This window comes from Rhinatrema bivittatum, chromosome 14 (assembly GCF_901001135.1).
Source record: "Rhinatrema bivittatum chromosome 14, aRhiBiv1.1, whole genome shotgun sequence".
Classification (NCBI taxonomy): domain Eukaryota; kingdom Metazoa; phylum Chordata; class Amphibia; order Gymnophiona; family Rhinatrematidae; genus Rhinatrema; species Rhinatrema bivittatum.
This window is the reverse complement of record NC_042628.1, coordinates 81693825-81720904: the sequence shown is the minus strand read 5'-3', so window position 1 is coordinate 81720904 and position 27080 is coordinate 81693825. Positions and strand designations below refer to the sequence as shown.

The following is a 27080-nucleotide window of genomic DNA, read 5'->3' as shown; positions in this document are numbered from 1 at the left end:
AAATTTTATCTAACAGATCTGAAATTTCATTTTTCAGTTCCTTCAGAACCCTGGAGTGCATACCATCCAGTCCAGGTGATTTGCTAGACTTTAGTTTGTCAGTCTGGCTTACATCATCCAGGCTCACCGTGATTTGTTTCAGGTCATCTGAGCCCAGCTGGCTCCAGGCCAGACACAGGTTAAGCCATTCCTGGTTTTATTCCCATTGCATGATGAAACAGTTTTATTGTACTTCTCTGTCCAATTTAGCTTATAATATTCTTTAAATTTATACTCAGACTGATTAATTATTGCTATGTTTTCAAGACAAGGATAAGAGTAAAAGTCAAGATTTCCTTGTGCAGTGCTTGTAGATAATTATAATTAGAACCTAGGTCATGTGGACCTGTCGATTAATCAGGACCCAAGACAAATGTTGCTTGAATAAAAAGCAGAAATGAAACTGATTGGTCAAGCTGAAATAAAATGCTGACATATTTTGCTTTATCATGCTGACTTTGTGTGTCAAAACAATATATGTCTGACTGTATGTAATGTATTTTGGCATTCCTCTTATGTTTGGCCAGCTGTGGGCAGGCTCCATGACCAGCCACACTCACCCCAATACCTTCAGCATTATTTCATGTCCTGGACCCTGCCAACTGCAGACCTATGCAGAGAGCTGCACAGGACACTACTGTACCCCATCCTCTCTGACTCTCTAGGTACTTGCACACCCAGAGTCCTGCAACTTAAAGGGCCCACGGTGGGATAAGACACTCAGCGCCTCCTGATGACATCAGCAGCTCCCAGTTATTTATGGCTCCTTTGGAAGACTAGCAGGTACCTCAGCAACAGGTCCTCCTGCCTAGTGCAATACGTGTTGCTCCAGCTTTGCCTTGTCTCGTCTCGTCCAGTTTTGATTTCTCTGTACCTTTCCAACCCTTCTGACTGCTCTCCTAGATCTGACTTCTGCTACAGACATTGCATATTCCCCTTGCCTGCTGCCTGGAATTGACCTTGCCACACCTGACTACACCTTGCTTGCTGCCTGCTCTGACTTTTGGCCCACCTCTGACTCTCTCTTGGACTGCCCTTGGGACCTATCTAAGTCCTGGAACCCAAGCATTCAACCTGCAGGGAACAGGGCTGGTTTAGGCTACACTTCAGCTTGTTCCAGACCAGGGTGTGTTCACCAGCTGTTGGCAGGGGCCTAGTAGGTTCACCTACTAGGCTGCATCGACCTCACCACAGCACAATCATTACAGATTGCTGAGGCCATGAGCTTGGCGGAAACATCCCCAGCTCGGGCCATTGCAGGATTGGCACTCCAGGTGCAGCAGTAACAGGACCAGCTGAATTTCCTGGCTGGCCTCTTCCAAGGCTTAACTCAGCAAGTCTAGCAGCAGCTTAACCATGTTAATGGATTACTTGAGGGTCTTGCTCAGCAACTGAACACCTCCCAGGCCCTACTACCAGCTCCAGCTTTGTTGAATCCTCCACCCGCACCCGCTCAGAACTCAAGAGTGCATGCTGCATCTTCCACCACCTCCCAGGTATGGTGGCAACACCAAGGGTTGCAGGAGGTTCCTCAATTTATTTAAGATACATTTTGAACTTCAGGCAGCTTGTTTTCCCTCAAATCGTGTCAAGGTGACATACATACTCTCCTTATTGGTTGGCACAGCTCTCGCCTGGAATTCTCCGTTGTGGGAATGAAGTGACCCATTCCTTGGGAACTTCAACAACTTTGTACAACAGTTTTGCCTGATTTTTGACAAGCTTGGTTGTGTCTTGTCCACTGCCACAGAATTGCTACATATCCACCAAGGCATTCATACCATGGGCAACTATGCTGTAGAATTTTACACTCTGGCCTCTGAGCTTGGCTAGGATAAAAACAGCCTAACAGCCATTTTCTAGCAAAGGTGGCCAAGATCTTCTACCTTCTTTGGAAGCACTCATTGCCCTAGCCATCTGCATTGATTTAAGGTTCCAGGAAAAAGACCAGGAGAAGATGACATCCCACCAACCTATCTGCTCAGGTTCCGACTTCCAGCAATCCTTGAAGCCCACCTCGGGCCCCATGATGCTTAATCGCCTCCGAAGAACCCATGCAGTTGGGTAGGTCTCTGCTCTCAGATGAAGAGAAATAGAGAAAGTCAGCATAACCTTTGCACTACTGCGCCACACAGGGGCATCTCACTAGCCATTGCCCAAGAAGCCAGCAAAACCTCAGAATGGAGACTTGGTTGGGTAGACTGTCCTGAATCACCCAACTCTCTCGCCATAGCCAGTGCTACTGTGTGCCTCACCTTCGGGGAGACCACCATTCAGACCGAGGCATTACTAGATTCTAGACCAGGAGGCAATTTCATCCAGGAATCGTTGCTGCGCTAATACGGCTGGCCCACAACCACCTTGACCACAGACTGCACTATTTCATCAGTCTATGGTGAGCATCTAAGTGGCTGCTTGATTATGGCCACCTTACTCATCACCATGCAGATCAGTTCACATCAGGTAGGCATAGAGTACTATGTACTACCCAAAGCAGTCATTCTCTGGTTGCCCTGGCTTAGACTTCATCAACCTTCTATCGACTGGCCTACATTGCAAATTACCCATTGGGGCCTTTCCTGCCAGGAGCACTACTCTGCTCAGATCATACCTCTGATGATGGTATCTCGGACCATCTTGCTTGACCTACCATGTCTGCCGCTCCAGTACACACTTACAGACATGTGCATTAAGCCATAGTCTAGGATCTGCCAACTGCCCAGTTTCCTTGGAGCCCTTCATCCTGACAGTAGAAGCTATTACCATTGAGGCAGGGCTGTCCTCACGCAACACGACAACCCAGGGACCCATGAGCCATGCTTTCCTTTCTCCAAAGAAGCCCACTCCTGCAGAAGAGGATCAACAGGCTGATGCTATTTCATGTTCCTCCATCTCCGAAGAATTCTCAGAACCTCCTTTGGAATTTGTATCTAACCCCCCAGTACCCCAGATAGTAAAAATACTCTATCAATTCTCTCCCCAAAAGCCGAAGACAGGAGGCTTGGGGGGGGGGGTTTAGAAGGGGGGCACTTATGTTTGGCTGGCCACGGGCAGACCCTGTGACCGGCCGCACTTACCCTGATGCTGCTGGCATTACTTTACAGTCTGGATGCCATCAGCTGCAGACAGCCATAGAGAACGGCACGGGACACTACCTTGGCACATCCTTTGCAACTCTCCCGAGGCATGTGCATGCCCAACATCCTGAAATTTAAGGGGCCTGCGGCAGGAAAAGACATTCGGTGCCTCCTGATGACAGCACCAGCTCCCAGTTATTTAAGGCTCTTTCAGAGGATTAGCAGATACCTCAGCAACAGGTCCTCCTGCCTAGTGCTGTGCGGGTGCTCCAGCCTTGCCTCGCCTCATCTGTGCTCCATAACCTTCCAGCCCTCCTGACTGCTCTCCTGGATCTGACCTCTGCTACAGAATGACTACTTCCTTGCATGCCACCTGGACCTGACCTTGTCATGAACCCTAATTATACCTTGCCCGCTGCCTGCCCTGACTTTTGGCCCATCTCTGGACCACCCTTGGGACCCACCAGTGCACTTCTGGAACCCAAGGACTCAACCTGTGGGTAATGGGGCTGGTTTAGGTGAAACTCCAGCTTGTCCCAGACCAGGGCATATTTGCCAGCTGTCAGCGAGGGCCTAGTAGGTTCGCCTATTAGGCTGCATCGACTTTGCCACAGCACAAGGGCTCACAATCATTAAATGCCCACTGACAGTCTGCTCGAAGCACTGTGGAACAAATTTAGCCTCGTCTTTATTTTATTGTGGAGCTATTAAGAGGGAAAATATAAAAATCTCCACAATGCATGGACACAGTTCCTGCTGTTCTTAGAGATCTGAAACTGGCTCCCATTTTCCAGAGCAGGCTGATGTGGTCCTGGTTTTGTCACCATTACATGCATGGATTTGTATTTCTGAACTCCCCAAGAAGAGCAGGTACTACAGTCCATAGATGCAATTGGTTTAAAGCTAGGACAAGATCAGCCTGTCCATGCTCCAGGCTCCCACAGCTCTCAGTAAAGAGGCATTTCCTCCAATCCTTCATATGTATTTGATTTATACTCCGCCTTTCAAACACTTCAAAACGGATTACATTCAGGTACTGTCGGTATTTCCCCTTTCCCAGGGGGCTCAAAATCTAAATTTGTACAAGGAGTGGCAGCAGGATTTGAATTCTGGTTTCCCTGGTTTGTGGCCCCCTGCTCTAACCACTAGGCTACATATCGTGAACCTTTGTCCTTCAGTTTCTATAGAAAACGCCAACTTCTTGTACTTTATTGAATACTGATATCATATCCTGTATCCTTCTTTCCTCCAGCATTTATTAAGCTTCTCTGAATTGCAGGAACAGCACCATTTGAAGGCTGAACCACACTACACAAGCCGAATGCTTTATGGTCCTACAAATACTGTGTCATTACCACACGAAGAGCACGTCTTGTAGCCTCCTCGCTTCTGCCAGCAGCGACTCATTCACGCAAAAATATCCAGAGGTCTCGTTCGCACCGGCAGTATTCACATCCAGCACAAAGTAGGTCATTGACCTGGGATAAGAGAAAAAAGAAATGGAATGACAATGCTTTATCAGAACAAAGTCCCTCCCAAGAAGAGCTCAGAATCCAACAGAGGAGGATGGAGCAGAGGAAGGGTGACTGATTCTCTCAACGTTATATCAAAGATGATAGCAGTAATAGGAACTTGGACAGAGGGTGGCAGATTTTACTGCTCAGTACTGTTAACCTCTAAAAGATGCACAAGACCTTCACTTTCAGACTGGGGACTGTGCTGGGGCAGGTAGGATAAACTTCAATGCCATAGGACTATAGCTGATTCATACCAGTAACCACAACCATTAAAGTTATGAACCAGTTTAGTTTTCTTATGTTGATGTTTCATCAAGAGGTTTTGAAAACATGGCCAAAGGAGAAGCAAAGTTTCCAGGAGAATCTCAATTTTTTTGGTGAGCCTTTTAATAACATGTCCAGATAGCTAAATGACAGGCCAAGTCAGTCCTGGTTTACCCCCATAGCATTTATGGACTTGTACTTTCAATTTCTATAAGAATAGCAGAATTGGATCATCTAGTCCAATCTGATTATCTTACTTTATACCCATCGAGCCTGACTCAAAGTTATCAGAGACAGGCAAGCAAATCCTGCTTTTACCTTTGTAGCATCTATGTATTTACAGTTCCTTCTGTTTTTAGAAAAAATGGAACTCTATGCATGCAAAGAGAGAGGAGTAAAATCAGGACTGGATCAACTTGTTCAAGTGACATGGAGCCAAGTAAGAACCTGGATGACTTTATGCCCAATAGGCTACATCAAAAACCCAGGGAACCCCACCACATACCTAACAAATCCCATCTCTTCACAGCTCAGCGTGGCCACTATGGAATCAGAGGCAGTGGAGCAGATCAACTTCCATTTTCCTTCCATTTCCTCATAGACCATCAACCGGAAGTCAGCTGAACTGACCTGGACTGTGATACAAGGAGACGAGCTATGGAAGCTGTTGCTGGGTTGGAAAATTTGTTAGTGTCAATCACTCCCATCATGCATTTATTACATTTAGCAGCTCCCAGTGGACACATGCAATACAGAATCAGCTCCATCCCATGTCTCTACAGTTGCTATCTGGCTCTATGTAGGCTAAAACAACAACGCAAAGAGCAATTATTGCGAACCTATCTAAGTACTCAATGTCAACACAAAAGGAATCGCCAATTATCAAATATGTTATTATCATCCCTTTGCCAAATAATGTGTTATTCAAATGAATATTATCTTGCCATCAAAGAGAAAACATTTTTCGAAGAGAAAAAATTTTGTTTTGAAGAACAGGACTGCATCAGCAAGCCAAAGTCAACGTGTGCTCAGGGAAACCTCACTGAGCCGTCCGGTCTTTTCCATCATCTGCAGCCTGTACATAGGACACATACCATCCGGTATTAATTACAGCTTGTAATTCAATATATATCACTTGTCACATCACAATCTTTTTCTTTGGTTTTTTGTTTTTACTTTTTACTATTTTTCTTTTATGTAATTCCCTTCGGTTTCAAACAGGGTAATAATCTTTGCTCTCTAGCGAATCAACACATAAATATCCTTCCTTTGCCGGTATAGGTATATGTAACCACACTTTCAATGCTTTCAAAAGCTGCCTTGAAAGCTGAGTCAGCTTTTCGATCATCTGCAGCCTGTACATAGGACACAGTCAGCTTTCAAGGCAGCTTTTGAAAGCATTGAAAGTGTGGTTACATATACCTATACCGGCAAAGGAAGGATATTTATGTGTTGATTCGCTAGAGAGCAAAGATTATTACCCTGTTTGAAACCGAAGGGAATTACATAAAAGAAAAATAGTAAAAAGTAAAAACAAAAAACCAAAGAAAAAGATTGTGATGTGACAAGTGATATATATTGAATTACAAGCTGTAATTAATACCGGATGGTATGTGTCCTATGTACAGGCTGCAGATGATGGAAAAGACCGGACGGCTCAGTGAGGTTTCCCTGAGCACACGTTGACTTTGGCTTGCTGATGCAGTCCTGTTCTTCAAAACAAAATTTTTTCTCTTCGAAAAATGTTTTCTCTTTGATGGCAAGATAATATTCATTTGAATAACACATTATTTGGCAAAGGGATGATAATAACATATTTGATAATTGGCGATTCCTTTTGTGTTGACATCTATGTAGGCTAAGCCAATACCCTATTGTAATACATTAAAATCCTCAACTCGCTGAGAATGTTAGAAATGAAGAATAAAACCGAGACTTTCATGCTGCCCCTGTATAGATCTACACTGAGTATTGCGTTGGGTTCTGGTCGCCCCATCTCCATAAAAATACAGCAGAACTAGAAAAAGGTACGGAGAAGAACAAAAATGAGAAACGGGATGTATGTAGTCTCTTATAAACAAGTTAGGACTCCTTCAGGTTGGAGAAAAGATACGTTAAGATGGTAAAAACATGATTGGGTTGGAACAGATAAATAGATAAGTTATTTATTCTTTCAGACTGTACAAGAACTAGGGGACATGCCATGAAACTCACAGGTAACAAATTTAAAACAAATTCAAGAATGCATATTTTCCATTCAATGCATAATTAAGCTGTGAAATTTGATGCCAGAAGATATGATTAAGGAAACTAGCATAGCTGAGTTTAAAAGGGGTTTGGATAAATGTGGTCTTCGTTATTATATGCATAACAGATGTTTATGGGGGAAGGGGGCTTGATATGTAATGTTATTGCGTGCTTTGGTATGCATAAGGAAAAAGGGTATGCAAAATTGCTGTTTGCATAACTCAATAAAAAGTTTAAACATAAGAGGTTTTTGGAAGAAATGTACATAAACAATTATTTGCCAGATAAGCTGTGGCTTTGCCTGAGCCTATCAGTAGGAGTGGGCAAGAAGAAATAGATCTACTCTCTGGAATCTGCTGGGTATTTTCTAGAGATCCGAACTGGCCACTATTTGAGACCAGACAGAGAGGGCTAGATGGAACTTTGGTCTGAGCCAGCATGGGATATCTTATTTTCTTATATAGGATTACAGGTTCACGCATGTAGTAGGGTAAAAGCAGGACTGGATTGGCCTACCCTTATGACAGAGCCAGGTAGCAACTCCACATGTCCCCACCCTTTTGCAGATTACCCATGGCTACCTGCATTTTGCCTTATGATTCCAGAGATTTTCTAGAACTCTAACAGCCAGAGTTGTGGCCATTGTGCACAGGTCCCCCCCTTGCTTGCCAAGCTATAGTTCAAGGGGGAATATTTTAGGCTAATACTGGATTTCTTTGACAGTCCCATCCTCACACACTGTGGTACTGCAATGTTGCTTTCAAATGGTAGAAGCAAGAACTACAAATGCATTAGGAAGTAAAAAACCAGGACAGGGCATAAGTCCCCATCCTTGATGTGGGTCACTTGGTAGCTCTGCACACATATGAAAGTCTGAAGATAGAGAAGTGGATGCTAAAGAATGTGCGTCTACACTCTCATACTAACAAAAGCATTTCTTGCACATCCATTCATAGGGGAGGTTTTTCAAAGGGTTACGCGCGTAACCCCGAAAACCTGCTCCTGTGCACGCCGAACCTATTTTGCATAGGCTCGGCGATGCACGCAAGCCCCGGGATGCGCGTATGTCCCGGGGCTCGAAAAAAGGGGCAGGGCTTGGCCAGAGGGCTCCAAAGGCCCTCTAGGCCGGGGGATCGCGTGCCGGCCGAGTGCCGGCGCGCGTAACCTACTCCTGCCCTAAGGTAGGCACAACTTATCTAACAAAGGTAAGGGGGGGTTTATATAGGGCTGGGGGGTGGATTAGGTAGGGGAAGGTGGGGGGCGGAGGGAATGGGGAAAGCCATCAGGGCTCCCCTATGACTCGGAGCGCGCAAGGTGCACAAGTGTGCACTCCCTTGTGCTCGCCGACCCCGGATTTTATAACATGCGCACGGCTGTGCGTGCATGTTATAAAATCGGGCGTAGATTTGTGCACACTAGGTTGCGCGCACGAATCTACGCCCGCGTGTATATTAGAAAATCTGGCCATATTGTAGAACTCTGCCAGCAGGGAGTGAGAAAGAAAAGAAAATCCAAATTGAATTTCTACAATCAAAAAGTGAAAACAATTTTGGTTCTACCCCTCCCATCATGATGGAAGGTGGGCAGTGTTGCACAAGATGCTCATATGCTTTCAGGGCTCAGTTCATCTGAATTCTGTTGGCCTCTGGAAGGTGAATAGTGGAGAAAATCCAAATAGTTATTTTAAAGAGAAAATTTGGTGGAGACAGTCAATAAAAAAAAAATATGTCACAGCCTGAAAAAAAAGTTATTCAGGACACACAGGAGGAGCCGCCACCATAGATGCTCCAAAACCATTCACCTTTCTCTTAGCTCAGATACAAAAGTTACTCACACCTGTCTTAAGATGTAAGTCCAGGCTGGAGCACTGCCCCAGTTGCAGCCACGCAGAGGCCTGTAGGGATGTGCATTTGTTTAACACAAAACTGCAAAACACGAGGAATAAGGCTAATTTGTTTCATGTTGGGGGCCCTGAAACGAATTGGAGACCTCCCCAAATGAAACAAATCTTATTTGTTTCATTTTAAACCAATGATTCAGGTCTGGGGCTTCGGCCCAGGCACAATGCTGGGGCCTCAGCAGAAGCATGGGCCGACACCGGGGCCTTGGCAGAGATCACAAAAACTTAAACAAACAAAAAAAAAGAAACAAAAAAAACATACCTTATCTGTCGGGTATCCGACAAAGGTTGGGTCCTGAGCCTGGGGGCCTCAGCAGCGACATGGGACCCAGGCCCAGCCCAACGCCACAATTCAACCGTACACACTGCTGTACATCAAAATGGCACAGTCCACTGGGGTCAATGCGCTGGAATTAACTTTGGTGCAATCCCACCGGTCAGTGTCATTTGGCTTGCAATTGCCAAAGAAATAAGAGGACGAAGAAGAGGCTCCAAGGCCTGGGCGTGACCTAGGCCAAGTGGTAGGATTCAGGATCGGGTCCAGGCCTAGGCGTCGGGACCCGGCCTCTGGGTTGGGTCATGGCATTGGGCCTGAGTCTGGGCTGTGGCCTAGGCTGAGGCCCCGGTGTCCGGACCCAGCCTCCAGGTTGGGGTGTGGTATCAGGCCTGGGTCCAGGCCGAGGTTCTAGCATTGAGACCAGGCCTCCAGGTCACACCAAAGCCTCAGCCTTGAGTAGGCATAGGTCGTGGTGACCTACTGTGCCCTTGGCCCACACAAGGCTGAGGCTTCACCCTGGGCCTAGGCCAAAGCTGGCAAATCCCCACCAGACTGGATAAGTGGAGGCCCCAATTGATTCATTTTTTTCCTCATGAATGAAAATGAATCCAACAATCCACAAAACGAAATTCATGAAAAAAATCCTCACGAAAACGAAAATGATTTTTTTTTCTCCTGCACATCCCTAGTTGCCTATTATTTCCTCTGGGAGTGATTTTGACACTTTTCAAGCTTTTTAAACTAGAGGGGAGGAATATAAAAAACAGGAGCAAAAATTCTTGTTTTCAACCATCCTCTATTTTCAAATAGTGCCATGGAAAAGTTGCTTTTCACGGGCTAGTGCCACTGATCTATCCCAGTGTTTAAGCAACATGCATTCCATCTCTTTTACCCAAAACTAAACTGATTTTCCTACCAATTACATATTCACTCTTGTCAGTGTGCTCCCTGCCACTTCCTCACTTCTTCCCTCTGCCGGCTCAGCATTACCACAACTCAGCTTTATTTCTGGCTTCTGGCCATGCTCTCACCCCACCACCTCATCTGTGGTGTCAGGAGCCAGCGAAAACTGGAGCTGCCTGAGCTGGGGCTGGAGAGGGTGGAGAGAGGAAGAGGGATGTTCCTGGACCTGTGAGGAAGTTGGCATGGCTGACGTTTTTCCTATAGTGTGTAATACCCTTGCACCAGCCTTGGGGCTATGAAACTGAAAACTAAAGGGATATTAATAGTCACACTTATTACTGACATAGAACATATGTGTATTATAGCAGGATAGCTGTAGCACTATCCAGCACTAGTATTTCTTATTTCTTTAGCATATAAGCTACAGAGCACATCACTCACACCCCTCCTTCGCACTATCACAACAAATCAACACTCATAGCTTATCTACCATATACAGCATTAAAGGAGCTGTGGAAAACATGAAGCAATATAAAAATTAAATAAGATTTTTATGTAGAAAGTGAAATGGGTAGAATGTAGCTAGTTCATCCTGTGGGTCAGTGTGATGTGTGGTTGGGTTCATCTCCATGCTGATGTCCTCGCAGAAGAAGAGATATCATAAGACGTACTTAATACTCATCATCTCCCAAGAGGACAACAACCTTCTTCTCAACGCACCAATCTCCACGCACCCCGCTAACCTCAATCACTCGCCCCATGTAAGAGATCTTGACGTGCTCTTGGATAACCAACTTAACCTTAAAACATTTTTGAACACCACCACTAAGGAATGCTTTTTTAAACTGCAAGTCCTAAAAATACTGAAACCCCTCCTACACTTTCATGATTTCTGTTTGGTTCTTCAATCCATTATCTTCTCAAAAATGGACTATTGCAACTCTCTGCTTCTCGGCCTTCCCACCAACACCATCAAACCCCTACAGATGCTGCAGAACTCAGCCGCCAGGATTCTGATGAACACAAAAAAAAGAGATCACATCTCCCCTATCCTCTATAACCTCCATTGGCTCCCTGTCAAATACAGAATTCTCTATACAGTCCTTACTATAATTCACAAAGCCTTACACAATCTTTCCCCCATTGAGCTCACCATCCAACTACATCCTCATAACTTCGTCAGACCGATTAGAAGAGCCTATCAAGGCACTTTATACGCCCCCCCCCCCCCCCCACAGCAAAAACATCCCTAAGGAAACTAGCCCTATCCACAGCAGGCCCTCCACAATGGAATGCACTTCCCCCGGACCTCCGACAAGATCAATGTCCTCTCTCATTCAAAAAAAAACTCAAAACATGGCTCTTCAAACTAGCATTCCCAGAATGAAGACTCCTTTCATGTTCATAATTCAGGTCCGTCTGCCTAATTCATTTCATTATTTCCTTATTTTGGTGCTCTTATCTATGTGCTAACTTCAATTGAACCCCTCACCTATGAGAGTAACTCCCAATTGATCTTCACACACCTTCTGCTCTAGAGTTTAGTTCCTGACCTGTCTAAGTTCGACTTTAGACCCGTACCTCTATCAAGATCCTCTGCTAATTAGAGAAACATTGACTTCACCTTCTTCCCACTTGAATGGATTCTTAGATCCCGGTCCGGAAATTATGTTAATTGGACTTACTAAGTATGTATCAAGTTCAGTTTTGAAGTATTTAATTTATTTATTAACTATTCTAAGTATTGTTATGTTTCTCAATGGGCAAGTTCGCAGTCCCGATTATCCTAGTATTTACTGTCCCTTCTCTATGTTCCATGTAATGCTTAATGCGATGTTATGTTTATTGTAAACCGAAACGATTTGTAGTCTCTACAGGAATGTCGGTATATAAAAGTTCAAAATAAATAAATAAATAAACTCCTAGAGAAACTGTACCTAATGCAGAATGTGCATATCTGATAGCAGAAAGAGGAAGGGAGATGTCTGATAAGAAATAGTACCCTGGCAGATGATGTCCATGGCTACTTATTTTTCTATGAAAGCCTGGCAGCAAAACATGATTACTGAGAGCTCATTCATGAAATCTTTTTCAATTTTGTAAGCTAAAGCCTATGTAATATTTACAGGCCCAGGCAGGAAACAAGACAGGGAAAGGAGCAGCTGGAAAGCAGAACAATAGTGAAAGTGACAACATTATAACTAAATAATATCATCAGTGTGTAGAAAGGAGACAACAGGAAACGTTATACTGCAACATCAATGCCAGCAGACAACCTCAAAGGGAAAATAAAATGACCTACCCTGCTCCGCACCTCAGTAATGTACAGTCACACAGAAAAACCAACCAGCATCTGTATGTGCCATGGGCAAACCATGTGACCATGCAACATCTAGCCTGCTTCAAAGGAAGTCCAAGGAAGTACACCACAGACAGTAAATAAATTCACATATGCATTTCAGTCAGCCATATACATACAGGGGTAGATTTTAAAAACTTGCTTACGCGCGTCTATGTATGTGCGGTACCTGGCGCGCAAACATTGTCACACGGTTTTATAACATGTGCGCGCTAATGCACGCATGTTATAGAATCAGGGGTTGGCACCCGCAGGTTGCACAAATGCCCACAGATTTCCCAGTTCCCTCCCAGTCCACTTCAATTTAGGAGCGGCCTGCGAGGGAACTTCCCTACCCCCTATACCAACCTTCTTACCCCTTCCCCTAAACTTCCCGCCCCCTAGCCCTACCCTAAACCCCCCCAATAGCTTTAACCTACCTTTTGTTCCTGTTTCGAGCAGGCGCAAGTTGCACGTGCCAGCCCGCAATCCCCTGGCACAGCGACAAATGGCCACTGTGCTGGGTACCTCTAGCCCCGCCCTGCCCCCCCCTCGGACCGCCCCGCCCCTTTCAGCAACCCCGGGACTTAAACGCAGCCCAGGGGTTTACTTGAAATACTGCCAAGACAAGCATCATGACCGACAAGGACATGTCATTGTCCCAGGTCCTATCAAGGCCTGAGCTGTCGTTTATACCAAATTCTCAGCTATTTAGGAAATGGCTTAGAACCTGACTATTTAGCCAAGCTTTCCTGGATTAAGATTTTTGGTCCTGCCTAATATGTGTTCAGTTTTCATTTATTGTGGTGTTTTATGATGCTCATTATTTTTTATTGATTTCATGGTTATTTTTATAGTTAACGGTATATTTAAATTTTGTTTTACTATAAGTCACCTTGGGTGTTTTATTATTTGTTGTAAGTCAACTTGTGCATTGATATGGGAAGGAGTCTGCAAAATAGAGATGACATCTGGAACAGCTTGAAATCCTTCCATCTTAGTGGCCTCTTTCCAAGGATAGGATTGTTTGTCCTCTGTGTGTACAAGTGACTCCGCTCCTTTCCGGATGCCAGGGTTCCCTGTAATTCTCCTCTATAACTATTAGGGCTGCTCTGTACATGAGAGAGAGGTGCTACCAACATGCATTTCTCACAACTGAATCAGAGTCACAAGATTAATAACAATGAGTCCCCTTTTAATTATATTTTAAATGCAATATTATTACTTTTATAGTTTAACAACTATTCATGTTTCCTATGATTGAGGGTCTTAGCTCATGCTGCCTTTCACGGACTGTATTACAATCTCCAAGCATATACAAAACTAATAAGTGAACACCACAATAAATCAGATTAACCAGTCAGTGTGCTTTCTATGAGCTTTATCAAGATTGGCTCACAGCTATGTTCTGGAGGTTGATCGTTAATTGTTAGAAATTCTGCATGCTTTGCAATCCTATTTTTTTTTTTTAATTTTCTAAAATTAGCAAAAAAAAAAAAAAAAAGTTCTACAGTCCAGAATTCCGGGCAAGTCGAGCCGACATGGGATGATGGAGCCCTTACAACTGACATGGGATGATGGAGGCAGCCAACTGGCTTATTTCACCATTGAGATTCATAGTTGGTACACAAATTATAGGTGGAAGTATTGTCAGACTTCTGATTCTTGTTCTACAGGCTACTGAGATAGAAGTAAGATAGGACTGGACTGGACTGGACTGGACTGGACTGGGTCTACATCTACTGCTGCCCAAGATCCTTGTAAAAGCACAGAATCCCCTTAGCAGTATAATGGGTACACGATCAATCAAACTGATTGACAGGTGAGATAAGGATGACAGCAGCCAATCAGCGTCCACTTCCGGTCTAAGCCCCGCCCACGCCCCGCCCACTCCCCACAGAAGTGAATGGGGGTGTAGCCACGCCCCCTCCCGCCTCATCCCGCCCTCGACCACGCCCCGGCCACACCCCTTCTGCCACAGGCCACACCCCTTCCGCAGCCAATCAGCGTCCACTTCCGGTCTAAGCCCCGCCCACTCCCCATAGAAGTGAATGGGGGCGTAGCCACGCCCCTCCCGCCTCATCCCGCCCTCGACCACGCCCCCAGGCCCCACCCCTTCCGCCACATGCCCCACCCCTTCCGCCCCTGGCCCCGCCCAGACCCCATCGATGCTCCTCCCCTCCCAATAGAAGTGAATGGGGAGCCCCTCCCACACCCCACCCCCAAACCGCCCCCCATGATGTCATGGATGACCCCGCCCACACCCCAACCCCAAGCCACACACCCCCCTGTGACGTAGCGGGTATGACATCACCGGAAGTCCACCCCACACCGCCCTCCAAAAACACACCCCCTAAAACGTCATCAGAAAGGGTCCTGTCGCTTTTTTAATGATGTCAGTATTAATGGACTCTGGCTGTTTTTGATGATTTCACCGGAAGTACAATACAAAAGTCCCGAAATATGCGCTCCTAGAACCTCCTGATGCCTTTTAATGATGTCGGAGCCGGTAGTTTGCTTTTAGGAGGCAGGAAAACTGCAGGAAATATGCTTTTTTTCTAGCCACAAGTGATTGAAGCTACCGGTGGTGAATTGCATGAACTGCAGGATCAAACTTTGCAAAAGACAGGTTTGTTTTTTTTCCAAAAGACTAGGGACCGGGTAGTATAATGGGTACGCTGTCACTCAAACCCCCAAGCCAAACCCCCCAGTGATGTCACCAGAAGTCCAAGCCCACCCCTCCAAGCCCTTGCTGTAGATAGGCATGCCCCAATAAAAAAAGTTACCAGAGAGCAGGCAGGAAACTGTGACTCATTCTGTACACAGAGACAGGGAGAATCCAACAACACCCCTTCCCCCGCCCCTCTCTGCCTCAATCCGCCCTTCCCCCAGACCTAAATCTGAGCAGAGGATAATTGAAAGCAGTGGGGGGTGTAGGTTTGCAATGGTGAAACACAAGGCTTTAGTTTTGTTTTAAAAAAAAACAGACTTCTGTATTTTACAGCCATATAAAAAAACAAGAATGCACCAGCGGATCTTAAAGAAAATTTATAATGAGCCAGGAAATACCGGCAGTTTTGGTGGTATAACACCTCTTTTGCAGGCAGCTAAAGCATGTATGCCGTCTGTGACCAAGAAACAAGTGATGTCACCAGAAGCCCAAGCCCACCCCTCCAAGCCCTTGCTGTAGATAGGCATGCCCCAATAAAAAAAGTTACCAGAGAGCAGGCAGGAAACTGTGACTCATTCTGTACACAGAGACAGGGAGAATCCAACAACACCCCTTCCCTCCGCCCCTCTCTGCCTCAATCCACCCTTCCCCCAGACCTAAATCTGAGCAGAGGATAATTGAAAGCAGTGGGGGGGTGTAGGTTTGCAATGGTGAAACACAAGGCTTTAGTTTTTGTTTTAAAAAAAACAGACTTCTGTATTCTCCCCCCACAACCCTTCCCTCCTCCCCTCTCTGTTAGACACGCCCAAACTTGCAAGTCCGGATATAGAAGTAAGCATGTGATAGTGATCACGTGAGAACAATCTTCAAGCAGAGTTGTTGTAATTGTTCCTGAAAATGGCCGTATATGAAACACCTAAGCGTCTTGAAATGAAAATCGTTCAACAGCCAAAACTAAAGAGGAGCCATAAACGAAAGCGGAGGGCAGAAGAAGAAGGAGGAAGCACTGACCCAGATTTTGATGAACTTCCGTTGGGACAAAAGCTTTTTGATTCGCAGGATCCAAACTTGATCAATGAAAACGACTCTGAAGATTTAGAGCTGCACAAAGCTGCTCTGGATGCCGAAGCAGATTATTTGTTGGAAAAGCTTGAGTGTAAGGTAAGAAAAAATCTCTTTCCTTCTAATGATGCATTTTAGGGGTGGCGTGTTTGGGAGCTATCTATAATAGAGAGTTTGTTTAGAAGAGGTTTTAATTTAATGTTTACATTATGTTTTATAGGAAAATGAAGGATCTTTACAAACAGAAGAATATGGAGACACACCAGGTATCAAAATGAACTGTATTTGCTGCTTCTGTCCAAGTATAAAAGAACCAGATACATGTGATAAAAAAAAAAAAAACAACAATCCTGAAGATGTGCACGATTTCAGCTGGTGGAGCTATATAGGATTCCCAAAACCACCGCCGGTGCATGGAGTTTTTCGAAAAACAACATTTAGATCAATCGTAAGGGTGGCTGTCTATAGTATTCTTAAAAAATGTCTGTCTGGCATACGGTATGAAAATTGCGAAGGCTGTGTTCTCGACGATCCGAGTCAGGATGATCATAGTTGCGTTTATTGGACTGCCTCTGACACACAGGAACAATTAAGGACCGCATGTAACAGGTTATGCCTAGAACGTGTTTTGAATCTTGTGGTATTAGCAGCATATAAACGAGGTGTATTAAGCCTAAACAATGACGATATGAATCTGATCATATATCTTATACACAGCGTGAAAACTGCTGAAAATCCTGTTCAAAAACTAAACAGTTTGCTTAAACCTACAGATGAGATTTTAATGATAAAATATATAAATGCCATCATCTATGGGAGAAAACACCAGTCCTTTTTTAAAAATGTATAATAAAGCAGTCTTTGTTTTTTCTTGTCTGTATTTCAGAAGTATGTATTGACAATGAAATACTTTGTAATATTTTAACAAATGTTGCCATGTGTATAAATTAGTTAATAAAAACAACTAATAAATATATCAGAATTAACAAAATGTGTCAATTGTGCTTTAAGGTGATATGGATGTTTTTAGGGGGGGGGGGGATATCTTATGGTTTTATTAAGTCTCTTTGATATCAATGCACAGGCTGTAAAATGTTTGATACAGCAACTATTTCATTAACTAAGGAATGTATATTGCTATGAGCTATGTGTGGGGGGGAAGTTGTCTGGATCCAAGATCTGTAAATGGTTAATCTAATCAGATTGAGACAATGTTTGGAAGGGAAAAAAAAAAAAGACCAGAATGACAAGACATTCAAGAGAGGCCAATTTTTTTTTTTTTGTAAAGTGCCCCAAGACCTAAGAGGGCGCTGGTAACACACGACCTTTCATGAACAAAAGGGGGGATGTATATTGTAATGAGGTAGGTGCGGATAGCTGTCTGGGACACATAATCTAATCAGGGAGAAACAATGATCAGCAAACATTAAATCACAAAAAAAAAAAAAAAGGTTCAACATACTATAGTTTTGTGAATGGGCTTCAGATCTAAAGAGATATTGATAATACATACAAAAAGCCCTGTAAATGATAACCCAAGCAAGAGAACAATCTTATTCTATAAGATGTCCATCACATGACAGAGAGGCCAGGTAGCTTTTTTTTTTTTTTTTTGTTTCAATACACAGGTTTTGAGGTTTGTTGGTGGTTACGCCCCACCTAATGCTGGTGATAAAAGGGTATAGCCGGTGACCAGAAAAGATTCAGCAGTCTGGAGTTTGAAACAGAAATGGATTCTTCAAACAAAGAAAGGCAGAAGTCTGTGTTTATTAATAAAATGTCACTTACTAAAAGAAGAAAAAGAAAATTAAAAGGTGAGTTAATAGTTTTAATGTATATTTTTAGATATGATTTTTTTAAAAACAGTAGTAAAAACAGTGTTTGTCTGTTTTATCATTAGAACAGGAAAATATTGCAAAATCAGACACACATTTGAACATAGAAGAAGAAGAACAGCCTGGATGCAGTAATGCCTTAGAGAAAAAAGACCAACAAGGCATTTCTGACAGCAATACAAATAATGGTGAGAAATAGGTTTTCCTTAATGTCTATGACCCCCAAATGTCTCTCTTTTTTTCCTTCATAACAGTCAACGAAGCAGAGATCTATTTACAAAGACATCAAAAGTGTGTGTGACCCTGTGTTTATTTTATTTTGTAATTTTTAGAATGTGAAAATGGTGCAAACAAAACTATTTCCAAAAGAAAGAGAAAAGAGTCTGAAGATGCAGTTGAAGGTAAGAAGTATTTTTTTATATCTGTATGGGTAAAACAACAATTAGTTCACAGCTGTGTAAAAGAAAAGGTATTACCATTTTTTGTTTTTTTTACATAACAGACCATGAGCAGCATATGCCAAAGAAATCTGACAAAAGACCATACAAAAAACCGAGAGATAAACAAAAAAGTAAGAATCTATACTGTTATAGTTTAAGAAAAATTCTTCTTAAAATATTGCAAAAAAAAAGTATGAGCCCACCCGTGTTAATTATTATTATTATTTTTAATTTTAGACCGTGAAAAGACTGCAAAAAAGCCTATTTCCGAAAGAAAAGATGAGAGAGACAGCAACAGACCTGTGCACAGGGTGGAAGTAGAGAAAGAATGTGAAAGCATGTTCTTAGATAATTGTACCGATGACAATGTTTCAGGGGGGTTATACCAGAGACCTCTGAAAATGCAGCTGTAGAAAATGAACCGGTTAATTTTGTGCAATTTGTGAGAAGGTGGAACCGTGATTTAGAAAAATTTAATGGCGTGCTTTATTCAGAGGAATTTCGTTTTATTAATTTAGATAGAATAGATTCTTTCATAGATGCGCAAAATGTTGTGAGACAAGGCATACAGCATGTTCTAAATGAAATAAGCCATAACGTGTCCCCCCATGATTATATACAGATTCATTTACATTCTACAGGTTTTCATAATTCTTTGTATTCGGGAAAGTTAAACCCTCAGGATTTGAACGCTGATGATTTCTTAGATCAAGTTAGTAAACTCCTGCAGAGTTATAGAGAGATACAGTTTGGTGAGACATTCCGCATAGTCATTCTTGTTATAAGGAACAGAGGGGGCGGGTCACGAAGGGTTTTAAGGTCTATTCTGTACAGTCAAATCATACATAAAAAGAGAAGGCATTTAATAGACTTGAATAACACAGATAATAAACTATGTTTTGCAGGGAGCATTACAGCGCTCATGTCACCAACAAAGCTCACAGATGCAGAGCTATTAGACCGTGCTAAAAAACTGCACACAGAGCTAGGGTGGTCAGAACATAAAAAGGTCATGCTAGATGATGTCTCAACATTTGAACAACATTTAGGTATAAACATAAGAGTTGTGCTTTATACAAAAGAATGGGGGTGTTTTAAGACAAAGGACAGACCTGAATTCCAGAAAACTGTATTTATATTGCTACATGATGACCATTTTTATGGAATCTTAGATGTAAAAAAGCTCTATGGGGAGCGAAACTTCTGTCATTTTTGCCAGAAACCATATAGTCACGATCATAATTGTACATTATGGTGTCGCCTCTGTTTAACAGCAATGTGTGTAGACAATATTGGGGTACAACAGAGATGTCCGAAATGCAGGCTGTATTGTCGTTCTCAAGAGTGTTTAGAAAGGCATACGGTTCTGGCTTTAAAAAAAGAAGTTGAGTGTTTGCTTAAAATACTGTGTGAAAAATGTGAATCGTATGTTGATAAAAAACATAAATGCCGGGTCAGACAATGTAAGCTTTGTTCTGAGCCCTTGATCGCTGGCGACAAGCATTTGTGTTTTATGACCCCTATTGATCATGCACAAATATCTGAAAAATATATATTTTATGATTGTGAATGTGTTCAGGAAACAGGCTTTCATGTTCCAAATTATATATATGCAACAGATTTAAACAACACAAGAAACTGGGAGTTCAAAGGTCTTGAGAGTATTTCTAAGTTTGTTAAGATTTTTTGTGACAAAAAGTTCAAAGGATACACCTTCATAGCGCATAATTCTAAAGGCTATGATGGTTATTTTGTAGTTAGAGAGCTGCTAAAGGAAAAGATGGATGTGCGCTTGTTAGCTCAGGGTGCTAAGCTCTTAGAAATCACGATAGAACCCCTGGGTATACGGTTTAAAGACTCTTTAAATTTCCTGCCCATGAAGCTTAGCAAGCTTCCGCAAGCCCTGGGGTTTCAAGGCTGTAAGGGTTATTTCCCGCATTTTTTTAACACCAGGGTTAATCAAAATTATGTGGGACCTATGCCCGGTGTTGAGTATTATGGAGATGGGTATATGATGTCTGGAGAAAGAGAGGAGTTTTTAAAATGGTACAGGGACAATCAAAATAACACCTTTGATTTACAAAAGGAGCTGGCCTATTATTGCCAACAGGATGTGAACATTCTGAGGCAAGCTTGTGTCTTATACAGAAATGAAATCATGGCTTTGACAGAGAGAGAGGTGGTTGTAGAGCAGGATGGTGGATCTAAAACTGTGAAAAGGTGTATAGACCCCTTCCAATATATAACACTGGCATCTGTGTGCATGGCTATGTACAGGTTTATGTTCTTAGAACCCAAGACCGTGGCACTCGTCCCTCCAGACAACTATCACAGACACACAAAGAGATATTCAACACCCTCTATACAGTGGCTGATGTATACAGAGGCCACAGAGCAAATACAGATCACCCATGCTCTAAAGGGGGGTGAAAAGCAGGTGGGTCCCTATTTTCTTGACGGTTATGCACTTATTGATGGGGTACCAACAGCTTTTGAATTTAACGGCTGTTTTTTCCACGGTTGTCCGAGCTGTTATAACGATAAAGACCAGAACCCCTTAACGGCTACAACCTTTGGTTTTCTCAATTACAAAACACAAATCAAAGCAGATTTCCTGAAAAGAAGAGGGTTTAAGGTCATAAGCTTGTGGGAACACGAATGGAAGAGAATGGTGAAAGAAAATATCAGGGGTTGTGCAGACTTTCTGGTTAAATCAGGCCTGCCGCAGCAGTTAGTACCCAGAGATGCCCTCTTTGGTGGTAGAACCAATGCTACATGTTTGTACTATAAAGCCAGGGCTGATGAAAAAATACATTACTATGATTTTACCAGCCTCTACCCCTTTGTCAATAAAACCAAGGAATACCCTGTTGGCCACCCGCAAATCATTTATGACAGCTTTGGTCCCCTCTCAGACTATTTTGGGCTTGTTAAAGCCAAAGTGTATCCACCACGAAAGATCTTTTTCCCAGTATTACCGGTCCGTGTGAGTGGTAAGCTCATGTTCCCACTGTGCCGCACATGCGCTGACAACAGTCTGCAGGATATGTGCAACCACACGGATGAGGAGAGAGCCCTCGTAGGGACTTGGTGCACTGTGGAGATGAATGAGGCTGTTGCAAAAGGGTATGTGGTTGCTGAAATATGTGAAATATGGCACTTTGAATGTAAATCTGTCAGCCTGTTTTCTGAATACATAAAAATGCATCTCCGTCAAAAACAGGAGGCCTCTGGTTACCCTCAGTGGTGTACCGATGTAGAAAAACAAAACATGTATATATCTGATTTTTACAAAAAAGAAGGTGTAGTTTTAAGGCCTGAACAGGTTAGTATAAACCCCGCAAAGCGTCAAATTGCCAAGCTTTTCTTAAACTCTTTGTGGGGGAAGTTTGGTCAAAGAACAAACCTACCTGTTACAAGTATTGTGAGAGATCCTGACGATCTGTATAAGTATTTGTTTTCACCCGAATATGATGTTTCATCATGCGATTTTATTGATGATGAAACAGCCTGTGTGACATGGAAGCATTCAAAAGACCGCAGCATATTGTCAGGTAATACAAACATCTTCATTGCCTGTTTCACAACTGCTTATGCTCGTTTAGAACTGTACAAACTGCTTGACAGTTTGCAAGAACGTTGTCTGTACCACGATACAGACTCTGTGATTTTTGTGAGTCGTGAGGGTGCCAGCGATCCCCCTTTGGGAGATTATTTAGGACAGTTGACGAGCGAGATACCCGCAGACGAGCATATCACAGAGTTTGTATCGGCTGGCCCCAAAACATATGGCTACAAACTATCCAGCGGAAAGACCTGTATGAAAGTGAAGGGGTTTACGTTAAATGTAGAAAATTGTAAAAAGATCAATTTCACTAATTTGAAAGACCTCGTCTTTGACTATAAAACTGACACCGTGGACAAGAGTCCTAAAAAGATACAGGTACAACAATCTGGGATCATTAGAAACAAAAAGACCTGGGCGATAGAGACCGGCCTACTTAAGAAAACACAAAGGGTCGTATACGATAAAAGGGTGATAAAAGAGGGTTTTAACACGCTGCCTTATGGATACTGAATTTGTGGATGTGCGCTGGAGGCACCCATTTTCGTGTATTTTAGCCGGACCGTCAAATAGCGGCAAAAGCTTCTTTGTTAAAAACCTGCTAGATCACGCTGGACGTGTGTTGACTGACAAGCCTGATAATATTGTATGGTGTTATAGTTGCTGGCAACCTTTGTATAAAGAAATGCTGTGTAAATATCCTTTTATTACCTTTATGGATTCTTTGCCTGATACTTTTAATGATGATCAACTGTTTCCAACCAATAAAATAAATATGGTTATTATAGACGATTTGATGGCTTCTGCTTGTAAAAGTGATGAAATCGAGAAAGCCTTCACACAATACGTGCATCACAGAAATCTGAGTATTATATATATTGTACAAAATGTCTTCTGTCAAGGCAAAACAAGCAGAACTATAGCCTTAAATACCAAATATATGGTGCTCTTTAAGAATCCTAGAGACAAGTTGCAAATCGCTATTTTAGCCAGACAGATGTACCCCGGTAAGTCACGCTTCTTTTTAGAAGCCTTTGAGGATGCCACCAGAAAGCCATATGGATATCTCATCGTGGATTTAAATGCTACGACCCCTGAGCGTTACAGATTGAGGACAAACATCTTTCCACCAGAATGGACCACGGTATATTGTGAAAAAACACAACCCCTCCATAAAAAGAAGTGAATATATATTCTCCCCCACATATTTGTTTTGTGTGTGTCCCAGAGATCATGTCTGCTCGCTTAAAGCGGAACCTAGCCCTTTTAAAACTTTTAGTTCAAGCCTCTCCGCAACGGAGAAAAGCTATCCTAAAGGCCGCTTCTAACGATTTAGTGGGGGCCATAGCGGAGATCGCACTAAACACTCTGAGAGGTAATGTTCCTTTATCACAACAGCAGATAAACATCTTGAAAAGGAAACGTCAAGCCATAAGGATTTTGGGTGATAAAAGAATAACACTTAAGAAAAAAAAGAAGCTGGTCAAACAGTCAGTGGGGTTTATCGGGCCTCTGCTAGGATTCGCGCTACCACTCATCACGGGGCTTTTGAGCTAAAATACTAATGCAGCACACAGAAAAAATGTATTTAGTGTCTAGTCAACAACTTGACCGTTTGAGAAGCCCTTCAGTTCATGAGGAAAATATTAGAACCACAGCTGTTCAAAGACTCAATGAAGAAATGAAAGGTATACTTCAAAGTTCTGGTATGTCTGAATATGAGAAAACCAAACGCTATTCAGAAGTGCTACAGCGCTATCTGGTGCTTAACAGACACGGAGAAATGGAAAAAGAAAGAATAAATCTGTATCTACCCCCACAGGATGATACAGCAACCTCTGCATTTCTAGAGCACAAAAGCCCCCCAGACCCCATCCTGCAGGAAGTGTTAAACAGCATCAGCATGCACCGTAGAAAAAATGCAGAAATACTGCTCAATAAACTGTCAAAGAATAAGGACATTGCATCCTGGGAGAGTAATGGGACTTTTGTATACAAGGGAAGACCTGTAAGTGGCTCTAACCTATTAGACCTGATTCGTGGAGCTACACAGACCCGTGCTCTTTCACATCGGAGGATACCCAAAGGTTGGGGAGAGTTCATGCAAACCCTGGCAGAATTAAACATGCCCTCCACCGTCATGGGTAATCCAGCCAACAGGGATCTGCTGGTACAGCTCAAGGAAAATCCTTCAGCGACAACTGCTGAAATGTACACAAAGACTGTAAAGTGCAAAGACCCCCTACCCCGTAAAAGACGTAAAGTACTTGACACAAACAGATGGTTGAAGGTGTAATTATATCTTTTCAAATAAAAAAAAGGCTTTTTTAAAATATAGACTATAGACGTTTGGTTTGTTTTTCAAAAACTCTCAAGAGAGATTGTTTTTATTTAGGATTAGTACAATATTCTTGGTACGGTACACACACCTGGGGGGTATGAAACAGACAGCGAAAAGATTTAGACATACAACATGTTCTCTGTTTGTTGTTTTTTACAAATTGTAAAACCATTTTGTCATTTTGCAATGGTTCTTCGGAATACAGTTTTAAAATATTTTCAAAAGACAGCCCTTTACAACGTTGATGTAGGAAAAACACACAGTAGTTACCGCAGGTTGTAGATACAGGGTGTTGCAGTTGTTTGCTGCTGTATAAAACATCCTCACAATGTTTATTGAAAAAGTTCATAATACTGTTAGGGAAGAACAAACTATCAGGCTGTTGCCCGTAGGAATCAAAAAATTCTCCTGTGCCGTTTTCAGTCACGTATATTGCTAGCCAGTGTTCTCCAGGAAGGTCGTGGGGGTGGGTATTTACCACCAAGCTTGCAGGTTTCTTTTCTATTTGTACATCAGACAGCCAGTCGCTGGGTAGGACGTCTACAAAAGATTTTGTAACATACGGATCCTTCTTTAAAATACGGTAGATCTGTACGGTGTTCATCATCATAGATAATCAAAAAGGACGTTCCTTCTGTGGTTAATTTCTATCACGTTGTCAAAGACACCATACACAATCATATTCACCGTGTGTGGCAAAGCGATGGCAAAACGGATTTCAGCCCGCAGATTACCGGTTTTAATCAAAGAGTAGTGGTCCGTGCACTCTTGGTCGGGTGATAGGTCAAAGGCCAGCAAGGTATAACCTTGGTAAAACTCTTGACGATCAATCAAGAGAGCACTGTCTTTCAAATGTTTACCCGTTGCTTGAACCAGCTGCATGTATTCTCTGATACAACAGCCATTATCGAAATCCGGCTGGAGAGGTTTCCCTGGGACTTGCTCACCATCCACATACAGCGCAGCAAAGTTAATATCGTAATGTTTAAAATTGAAGGGGTTTTTAGAGTAATTACCGCTGAAAGCGTCATTATCCACAAAGCCCAATACGATAATTTTGGGTAATTGTCCCAAAAAGAGGTTTTCCTGGTTAGTCACACGGGCGCCAGCCGGTATGCTAAAGACTTTCAGACTTACACGGTCCACGGCGTACTTGACATTAGCTCTCAGCAGCGCTTCTGCATGCCCCAAACGCACTCCCGGTGACACTTTCACTCTCCTTACAAAGAGGGCTGCAGATAAAATAAGGAGTTTGTACCTCTCGTTGGCATCTCCGCTCATTAAGCAGAACGTATCTTTGTTCCGCGTTAGTTTAATTTTCACATCCACGCCATTTATGAGCAGCTTTTCTTGAAAAAACAGATCGCTATGTAAATGTCCCAGAAGCTCTACTTTATGGCTAATGGCTGTAAAAACAGCTCTTTCGGTAAAACCTTTATTACGGGATCCCACGTCTCTCACTTCATGGTTTCCGGCTGTGTCTTTATAAAATAGGCCGCTTGTAAACTGTGTTTTGAGAGGACCCTCGCCGTAATTGAGAAGCAGCTCTATGAGGGCTCTGTAAGGGTAACAGTTTTTGCTCTGACTAATGAGTCTGTCTCCGAGAGTGACATCCAGCTGGCTAAAAATAGAGGCTATTGGATAGTTCACGAGAGCTACTTTGGCCCCTACATCAAGATCGGACCCATCTTCGTTCACGATTTTGCAGGTCAGGTACAGCAACGTGTTGTTCAAATCCAGGTAATCCTCGCCATGTCCGGCTATATAAAAATCTAAAGGGGCTGTTTCTGACAAGGCAGATAATGGCGGAATCTCCACATAAACACTTTTTTCTATGCTGGTTTGTGTGGGGGCCAGTTGAAACAGATCCAGTTCTGATTTCAAACATTCTTCAGACCCCTGATGTACAAAAGCCATAGTTTTTAGAATATATCTTGCTTCTTGGCGGAGAGGTTTCTCTTCTTACCCTTGCGGTTAGTCTTTTGAGACTTGACATGTTTGGTCTTCTTTGTTTTAAAAGGTTCAGGAGGCCCCTGGTGATTGGTTCTCTTTCTTTTAACAGCTCTTCTAATAACCACTAATCCTGACCCCTCCTGCTCTGTGTTATTGTTCATTTTATGCAGAACCGCCGTTGTGACACGGCCCATAACATCTTTGGCGATGTTTTTGCTGCACTTTTCACATGAGGTTTAACAATCTCAAAACCCCTTCTCAAAAGAGGCATTGCTTTTCTAAAGAGACTACGAAAAATTCCGCCTATCCCAGCCCCGTACATGACCGGAGCGCCGTAAAACCCCGAAAGGCCTTCACCGGCATGTGCTGCATAGTAATTTCTGTATGCGCCAGGGTCCCCATAGTCTTTAACCACAACCATTTTAAAAAATAGTTTTCCGGGGTCGCAGGTGTAGCTTAAGGATCACTTTCCCATAGCGAAATGAGACGTGTTGGTTCTGGTCCGTCTTTATTTCAAATGTTATGGTGTCTATGTGCTGCTTGTTCACAGGAACATAATGCGGTTTATCATAAGTGAAGGTGATAAACTCGTCCTTACCTCCTTTAGCGGGGACACAGCGAAGTAGCTGCACAAAATGATCTCCCACCAAC

At 43.0% G+C, this 27080-nt stretch overlaps 1 protein-coding gene across 1 annotated transcript in view; it reads right to left on the bottom strand.

Moving 5' to 3' along the window:
* HPN (hepsin) overlaps positions 1–27080 on the bottom strand; it is a 133040-nt gene that overhangs the window by 52902 nt on the left and 53058 nt on the right. The window contains exons 6-7 of the mRNA XM_029576764.1: positions 5403–5532; positions 4472–4594 (exon numbers count right to left, since the gene is read on the bottom strand). Of these exons, the coding sequence (XP_029432624.1) occupies positions 4472–4594; positions 5403–5532 (253 nt within the window). The remainder of the gene's footprint in view (positions 1–4471; positions 4595–5402; positions 5533–27080) is intronic.